The sequence below is a fragment of the Pteronotus mesoamericanus genome, unplaced genomic scaffold (assembly GCF_021234165.1).
Source record: "Pteronotus mesoamericanus isolate MK-2021 breed Mesoamerican mustached bat unplaced genomic scaffold, CSHL_Meso_final contig_37, whole genome shotgun sequence".
Classification (NCBI taxonomy): domain Eukaryota; kingdom Metazoa; phylum Chordata; class Mammalia; order Chiroptera; family Mormoopidae; genus Pteronotus; species Pteronotus mesoamericanus.
In genome coordinates this window covers 2,715,364-2,725,174 of record NW_026555144.1, presented here as the reverse complement: position 1 = coordinate 2,725,174, position 9,811 = coordinate 2,715,364, and the positions used below count along the sequence as shown (strand labels likewise).

Below are 9,811 nucleotides of genomic sequence, written 5' to 3'. Positions count from 1 at the left end.
TGGGGATGAGAATGGGAGAAGAAATTGACTACAAGTGGATATGAGGGAACTTTGGGGGATGAAAAAGTAAAATGTTCTAAAATTGGATTGTGGTGAGAGTTACACAGCTGTATATTTGCTAAACCTCACACAACTGTACCTTTAAAATGGATGAATTTTGATTATGTAAATTATACTTCAATACAGCTATTAAGATTTAAAAAAAATTACAAATCACCTCCCCCTTAGCTCTTTAAGAATATACGCCAAGTTTATTGTATGACATCATACACACATACATCTAGAACATTGCCACATAAGACATGTGTACCCTGGTTTGAAAATCATGATTCTGAGGTGTTCCAATCATCTGTTTATTCATAACATGTTTGACAAGAGAAAGAGATGCACTTAATTCATTAACAGTATCGCAACAATCATGTCACCAAGGAGAAGGCTGAAGGAAAAGAAAACTTTAATAACATGGCCTTAAGTCTTAGGTGGTATAAAGATGGACTGGATTCAAGGTCTTTTTATAATCTTATTATTATAAGTTTAATATAACCTTATTTTTTAGATTCACTTAAAAACTTTTTTTTATTGTTGTTCAATTATAGTTGTCCCCATTTCCCCCCATAATTCTCCCCTGCCCTACCCATCCCCCACCTTCCACATTCAATTCTCCCCCTCCCCTGTTGTCTTTGTCCATGGGTCCTTTATACATGTTCCTGGACTTGACCCTTCCCCTCCTTTCTGCCACTATTCTCTTCTCCCCTCCCCATTGGTCACTTTCAGTTTGTTCTTTATTTCCATGTCTTTGGTTTTATGTTGCTTGTTTGTTGTGTTGATCAGGGTCCACTTATAGGTGAGATCATATGGTATTTGTCTTTCACAGCCTGGCTTATTTCACTTAGCATAATACTCTTCAGTTACATACCTTGCTGACATTTTAAAATAATTCATGGTAGGGTCAGATATATTACAATGGCAGCAGTTTCTATGTAATGAAATACATAAATATATATTATACTAAAATTTCAGTTTTCATTGATCAAATATATCAATTACAATCTTTCCTCCCAAATTCAAGCATACAAGGTCTGTCCAGAAGGTATCCAGTCATGTAATATGAAAAATAGAGACATTTATTGAAGAATATACAAGATACAAGAAACATTGTATATAGAACAATGATGCCTCAGTCTACCTTCAAAGTAGGCACTTTAGAACCTCACACAGTTTTCCCAATCATCATTAGCTCCCTGTTGTATTTTCCTGAGTCTCACTGAAAGTCTAAAATCTCTTCCCTTTCAAAGGTGATTATAGTTTTGGGAAAATCCAGAAGTCACAGGGCACCATATCTGGGCTGCAGTGGGGCTGAGTCTCCTGGGTGATTTGATGTTTCACAAAAAAACTCTGCAGAGACTTGATGCGTGAGTGGGCACATTGTTGTGATGAAGCTGCCGATCACCAGTTGCCCATAGATGTGGCCTACTGAATCACTGGAATAGTTTCTGCAGAGGAATGTTCAAGCTTAATGCAAAATTTGATGCAGATTTGTTGCTCTACTCACTTAGACATTTTGAATATGACAACCACATGGTATGCATGCTCACTCAATGTCTAACATCCCCAATGACTAGTACACTGAAGTTGTCACTGTTTATGTGTGTGCATTCCAGTCTGTTCTCCTTGGCTGCCAGGTTACATCAATGTCATGCAATCTCTTCTTGTTATATTAACAATAGGTGGACTTTTTCCAGACATACCTTGTATATCAAAAGTTAGTATATGATTGTTTAACTGAACACCAGACACAATATTTTACTAGAATATTTTATTTATATTTATATTTAAAGAGAATCAATACAAATCAGGACATATTTACAGCATTTCAAATCAGTGTACAAGAATGCAATGGTTCCATCCATTATACATTTAGGAACCAAAAATAAAAAAAAAACAAAAACAAAAAAACATGTCTGTTCTGCCTTTGCCTGAATTCTGCTCAAATTTGCACTGGAAACAAACCAAAGATAAGCAACATAGAATACAAATAAAGTGCATTTTTAAATAGCTCTATTTAACTTTGATGGATGGAGCTTTTAACTTCACATTAAGGCACCTGGAATTCCCCTCCCTCCCCCAATTCTTTTTCAAACACCAAGAAAATGCATTCACAAAATTTATAGCTACATGGACAGAATTTTAGTATAGCTAATGTAATTTTAGACCATTTAAGTAAAATGTAAACTCAACTTATCCTTTTCAAACAGTATGATAACTTATATACTATACCTCTGAAACTGTTATACAGCAGTTTTGTAAGGAAACTTTTTGTCTGTACGTTTGTCAAATTAGTGTCACTAATATACCAATTGATCCAGTCCAGTCCACATTCTCTGATAAACTATGCTCAACACATACATGAAGTACATTTAGTCTAATTAAAAAATAGAGAAATAGTTAAAATGATTGCTTTGCTTTAATCTTGTTCTATCAACTTAATGTAGCTTAAATAGACATTTCATGAAGTACTAGCCTAAGTTTGCAGTGGTTTTTATAATGCAATTCCAAATCAAGCACCTGGAGGAAAAACCTGACATATATAGTCCAAGCTAAAGTAGTAGTATTTTTTAATTAAGACACTATCATAAAACAAAAGGATTGCAGCTATTTCACATTTTAAAAACAACATGTTTTTATAATAAAATTGTTATAAATGAAAAACATGACTATTTGAAGAGAGCTTTGAATGTTTAAAAATCTTGCTATTACTACTGGGAGGAAACTACCCTATGAAAAATGATACATTGAGTTTGTGAAAAAAAGTTAATAGGTTAAATATTTTAAGCCATTTAAGTATAGCATAATATTCATCATCTCAGCACTATCTGTATCATTCTTACTTTACTGAATTTATCCAGTTCATTAATAGGAAACTAGGCCTTGATTGGCAGTTCTGTTATTACTAAAGGCTCAAGTTTTCTATTGACACAGATTTTATGATTTAATTTGTCGAACAGCAGTCTCTTGATCAGGAGTTTCATCTCCTTCAAAGGATGGGTTGTCAACATGAGGAACAACATCCACTGCCATGGAACATGCTTCATGGTTTACCAGCTGTAGATTTTCATCTTTAGAAAGAAATAACAATTTTAGGATGATTTTACCCTTCTCTTCTTTCAGACAAAATTCAACACTTATGTCTAAGAAGTCTTTCTTGTCTAATTCCATAATACTCTGATTATTATACTTATTCCCTGTTCCCTTAATAATTATATGATTTATACTATGTCTTACATAAAGCCCCTAAGGTATTATTATAATATTTACAATTACTTTTTTTATTCAGATGTGTGTTTACTTTTACTAAGTTATAGTCCCATTAAGAGCAAAAGTTATGTCTTCTACTTCTTTTCTATCCTAAATATAACAGTTGTTAAACCTAGGTTCAGATTTCAATCACCTGGGCACGTGAAAAAATTATCTATGCTTTTTCAAATACATTGGTAGACAGACAAAACAAAACAAAACAACAACCAGGAAGTTGGGGAGCTGCTAAATGGAATGCAAATGGTAACAAATGAACATAATTATATTAACAATGAAAAAAACATACTGGATAAAAAAAAAAAGAACTAACTGAAGTAACACTGGAAAACAGTATTTTGACTATATCCTATAAGGCTAAAACAAAAAGAACTGTCATTGAAATTGTTTTCCATCAGGTTGTGAGTTAGCAATATTGAAACTATTTTTGTGTGTTCTAGGATTGAACAAAGAAGAAAGTATGCTGTACATAATGAGAGCCAGGTTTCTCACTGTCAGAGAAAGATATTACAAATAGAGAAAGGGGAAGGCTAGAATAAACTGTGGTGTGGGATTGGAAATGGATGTATCGGTATGAGGTCATTGATTTTCAGATGGGTGGATGGATAGATAGATAGATGAATAGATGGATGCAGATGTGTGTGTGTACATTTGCATGAGTACATATTTCTCAGCCTTGTTCCTTAAAAGGGGTTGATAGCTATGACGCCTCAATAGCAATGAGCATACCTAGTGCCCTGACCTTGGTTTCAAAATACTGTTCTCCAATAAAAGACCCCTTGAGGAAATGACTGATTCTAGGGCTAGGGCCAGCAGAATGCAAGATTAACCTAGATTCTAGCCTAGGGTTAGCAAACTATAGTCTGTGGCCCAAATCCATTGGTAAGAGTGGTTTCATATTTTTAAAAGATTGTAAAACAAACAAAAATGCAACAAAGACTTATGGCCTTCAAAGCCTAAAATATTTATATCATGCCCTTCACAGAAAAAGTTTGTCAATCCCTGGCACTGAACATCTTGTGGTGCCAGAAAATAAGGAAGTGCTCAAAAAATGATGGGATATGCTAGAAGAAAACTGAAGCCAACTTGAGGAAGTTCTCTATGACCAAATCTAGGACAACATAAGCAATGAATAAATCATGAGAATAATATTATAGAATAAAATATCTATGAATCCATGCTATAATAAATAATTAAGTAAATAAATGGAAAAAGGATAGCTCTTCCTGAAAATATAAGCTTATTTAATGTAGAAAGAAGGATGGAAATAAAAAAATCCATTGGCAAACACTTCTGTAATAATTATTGCAAGTCAGAAACATCAATAATTGCTAAAATTATTGGGTAAAAGTATGATGAGAAATAGTATTTTCATAGTATCCAAGTGTCTCTCTATATGATAATTAATAATTACAAAGGAAAAAATAGTAACTTTAAGAGGAGAAGCTTGGCAGACACCACCTTAACCAACAGAGTAAAGTTCAAACCATCAGTAGTAAGATATGGATGTCACATGGCTCACTATATGATATGAGTCAGAAAAGGGAACATTATTTCTGTGGTATTCTTGCTTAAAATAGAAAAGAACAATAAATTTAATCATTGGGAAACAGCATACAAATTCAAATTGAGAGATATTCTACAAACTACCTGACCAGTAGTCTTAAAAAGTGTCAAGGTAATGAAAGAAAAAGACTAAGGAATAATCACAAATTGGAAATTAAGAAAACATTACAATTAAATGCAATGTGGACTTCTCAACAAATTAGGTATAGAAGGAACATACCCAAATATGATAAAGGCCACATATGACAAACCCACAGGTAATATCTTACTCAAAGATGAAAAGCTGCAAGCTTTTCTTCTAAAACCAGGATTAAGACTGTGGTAGGCAGTTAGACAGACATGAGCAGACCCAGGATGATAGGCCAGCCACAGAAGATCACCAGGCAGAAAGCCCTGGCTGCCTAGCAAGAAGCAACCTAGAAAAACAAAAACCTCATCCCCAACATAATCTTTCCACCAATAGCATATTGCTGGCCATGCAGTTTAGACCCCCTGATCTTTCATAGCTCTGGCCATATGGTTGGGACCCTCCCTGATCTTTCCTCTCCTGGTATGTGGCTAGTCAGGCAGATTAGACCCCTCATAGAAGACGAACTAACAAGGTGGCTGGAGAATAGCCCTTAAGCATTAAGCCCCCAGGACAATGAGGTTCTGATCTGCATCAAATACATCTAGGCTTCAGTTGTTTTCCAGCTTCAGGCCCAGAAGAGCAGCAAAATCAGATGGAGAGATGCCATGGATGGCTGACACCAGGACCGGTGGTATTGACTAATGCACCCCCTCCCTGGCACCAACCAATCATTAGAGACCACATCCCTGCAGGGACACACCTAGAAAGCTGATGAATATTTTATTGAGATCCTCCCCTGGGGCCTCCCCTAAAACCCCCACCACTTAAAAGCCCTTATGAGGAAGACCCAAGGTAGCTTTCCCTCCCTCTCCCTCCTGTGAGCACATTCCCCAATCATCCCCCTGCTGCTGTGCCTTTCTCCTCCCCCTATTCTTCCCCTTAGGTGTGTTATCTTTACTTTTCCCTCTCCTAAGGTCCAAGGGTCCCCTTTTGCCTCTGTAACTTGTTTCCTGAACCTATTTCTTCTAAAGCTCACTTCTATCTCTGTGACTTTCTAAATACATTTTCTCTTATAGTTTGAGTCTTGGCTCTGAAATTTTTCTTAGCTGGAACTCAAGTACCCAGGTTGCTGAAATGAAGTCTACTCTCTGGTAACATTCTGGTGCTGTTCCTCTGACAAGAAAGACAGAGGTGCCCACTCTCACTACTCCTATACAACATAGTATTGTAAGCCATAGCCAGAGGAATTTGTCAAGAAAATGAAACAGGACCTCAAAAATCAGAAAGAAGTAAAATTGTCTGTTTCCAGATGACATGACCTGATAAAGAGAAAATATTAAAGATTCCACCAAAGAACTGTTAGAACTAATGAATTCAGTAAAGTTTCAGGATAAAAAATCAAAATGCAAAAATCATTAGTGTATTTCTATACATTAACAATGAAATATCTGAAATAGAAATAAGAAAATTCCTTTTGCAACACCATCAAAAACAACAAAATACTTATGAATAAATTTAAGCAAGGAGGTAAAAAAAAACCCTGTACAATGAAAACTATAAAACACTGGTGAAAAATATTGAAGAAGACACAGATAAATGGGAAGATGCCATGTGCATGGATCATAACAATTAGTATTGTTAAAATTTTCATATTACTCAAAGCGATCTATAGATTCAGTGTAATCCCTATCAAAATTTCAATGGCATTTTCATAGATATATTTTTAAAAAATCCTAAAATTCATATGGAACCATAAAAGACCCTGGATAGCAAAAGCAATCCTGAGAAAGAAGAACAAATTGGGTGGCATTATGCTTCTTGATTTCAAAATATACTACAAAGCTATAATAATTAAAAATGTATGTACTGGCATAAAAACAGACATATAGATCAATGGCAAAGAAGTGAGAAGCCAGAAATAAACCCATGCATATTCAGTCAACTTATTTTTGACAAGGGAGCCAAGAACACTCAATGGGGAAAAGACAGTCTTTTCAATAAATGGCATTCATTAAACTGTATATTCACATGCAGTAGAATGAAACTGGACCCCTACTCACAAAAAAGAACTCGAAATGGATTAAGGACTTAAACATAAGAGGTGAAACCATAAAACTCCTAGAAGAAAACATAAATAAAAAGTGCCTTGACATTGGTCTTGCAAAAATTTTTTGGCCATGACATCAAAACACAAGCAACAAAAGCAAAAATCAACTAGTGAGACTATAGCAAAATAAAAAGCTTCTGCACAGCAAAATAAACTAACAAAATGAAGAGGCAACTTATTGAATGGGAGAAAATGTTTGCAAATCATATATCACATAAGATGTTAATATCCAAAATATATAAGGAACACATACAACTCAATATCAAAGTACCAAATAATCCAATTGAAACATGAACAGAAGAACTGAAGAGATACTTTTCCAAAGAATACATACTAATGACAAGCAATTACATGAAAAGATATTCATTATCAGCAGCCACCAGGGGAATGCAAAACCAAACCAAAATGATATATTATCTCACACATGTTAGAATAGCTATTATCAAAAAGACAAAAGGTAAGTGTTGGCAAGGATGTGTTGGTGAGAACGTAAATTGGTACACTATGGAAAACATTATGGAGGTTCCTCAAAATATTAAAAATAGAACTATCATATTACACAGCAATCTCACTTCTGGATATTTATTGAAAGAAAATTATATAACTATCTGTATCTCCATGTTCACTGCAGCATTATTGACAATAGCCAAGACATGAAAACAATCTAAGTGTTTACTGACAGATGAAGGGATAGAGAAAATGTGATTATATATACAGGGTATTGTTCAGAAATGAGAAATAGGGGAATCCTGCCATTTGCAGTGGTATGGATAGACATAGAGGGCATTGTGCTAAGTGAAATAAGTCAGACAGAGAAAGACAAATACTACATGATCTCACTTACATATGGAACCTATTTTTAAAAAGCCAAACTCATAGAAACAAAGAGTATGATAGTGGTTTCCAGGGGCTGGGGAGGAAGAGAAATGGGGAAATGTTGGTCAAAGAGTACAAACTTCCAGTTATAAAATTAATAAGTTCTGGGGATCTATTGTACAAAATGGTGACTATAGTTAACAATACTGTATTATATACTTGAAAGTTTCTATGAGAGTAGATCTTAAATGTTTTCACCACATGAAAAAAAAATTATCATCATGTGAAATGATGGTTTTGTTAACTAACATTACACGGTAATCATTTTGCAATATACATGTGTCTCACATCAGCATGTTGTATACCATAAACTATGTTATCTGTCAAGTATATATATTTAAAAAAAAAGCTGGGAGAAAAAAAAGGGAAATGTAATGTGGGATCCTGGGAAAGAAAAAGAACATTAGTGGGCCAGCTGGTGAAATTTGAATAACATTTGTAGCTTAGTTAATATTTTATCAGTTAATATCCTGGATTTGATCATTGCATATAGTTATATAAAATGTTAACATTTGGAAAAGTTATGTGATGGGTATATGGGCATCTCTGTAATATTTTTGAAGCCTTTTTCGTCAACCTGAAATTATATCAAATTAAAATGAATAAAATCTTGCCCTGCCTGGTGTGGCTCAGTGGATTGAGTGCTGGCCTGCGAACCAAAGGGTCGCCAGTTCGATTTCCAGTCTGAGGTGCATGCCTGGGTTGCAGGCCAGGTCCCCAGTAGGAGGCACACAAGAGGCAACCACACATTGATATTTCTCTCTCTCTCTTCTCTATTGCTTCTCCTCTCTGAAGATAAATAAAGTCTTCAAAAATCTTTTAAAAAATAAAATTAAATTAATAAAATTTTATGAACCTGTTCTTGGTTCCCACCCTTCACGGATTCTGATCTATCCATACTGGGGTAGAGCCCAAACATCTGTAACGTTTAAAGTTTCTTTGGGTGACACTAATGTACAGCCAAGTTTAAGAACTAAGACCCTTATTTAGTGGTTCTCAAAATGTGGTCCCTGGACCAGCAGCATAAGTATTGCCTGCGAACTTATTAGAAATGAAAATTCTCAGGTCCCACACCAGATTACTGAGTCAGAGAATGGTGGTTGCATCTCTGTTTTAGCAAGCTCTCCTGGTGATTTGATAGATGCTTAAGTTTGAAAACCAGTGCTTTTAATAGAACTTAGCACAATGATAGGACACGTAGAAAAAAAACAAATCAATTATATGTTTACAAAGTTATTTAAATCAACTATCATCATAATAATCAGTGGTTAATAGGCAAGGTACCCAAAGTAGTGATACATAATCACATACAAAATTAAATCTATTCTAGGTGGTCATTCGTTCAACACCTATTTGATTCTATTATGTGGCAGACTGTGCTATGTGCAGGTATAAAACAGTGAAAAATAAGATGCTGTCTCTACCCAAAGGAACTTTAAAAGTTTTAATACAATTCAGTGTATAAGTGTAATGATAGAACTTCTACAGAATCAGACAATAGGTTCACAGATGCAAGTCAAGGAAACCTTCTCAAAGACGGGCAAGCTTTAAAGGAGGAACAGGAGTTAGACTGGTCTTCCCCAGTTCTTGGGGGAGGAAGAGTGGAAGGAATAGACAGCGAGAAGATAGTGGCTCAAACTATGACTGTGGAATAAAGGTTGGAAATTAGGAAATGAATTAGAGAAAAAGGATATTGAATCAATAGAAAAAAAGAAGACAGAAGAATCAAGGATCTCTTTCGTTTCAGGTTTGAGGCACCTGGGTGGGTGTTACTATCATTCATCCATACGAAGAATACAAGAAGAGAAACATGGTCATCATTTCATTTATTTATCAAATTCTCTGCAAAAACTGTTCTGCTTACCACCCTCTCCCACAAG

The 9,811-nt window shown here is 35.0% G+C and overlaps 1 protein-coding gene across 1 annotated transcript in view; it reads right to left on the bottom strand.

Moving 5' to 3' along the window:
• Positions 1 to 1,887: 1,887 nt before the first annotated feature.
• RNF128 (ring finger protein 128) overlaps positions 1,888 to 9,811 on the bottom strand; it is a 64,145-nt gene continuing 56,221 nt past the window's right edge. The window contains exon 7 of the mRNA XM_054576918.1: positions 1,888 to 3,116. Coding sequence (XP_054432893.1) covers positions 2,983 to 3,116 — 134 coding nt within the window. The 3' untranslated portion in view covers positions 1,888 to 2,982. The remainder of the gene's footprint in view (positions 3,117 to 9,811) is intronic.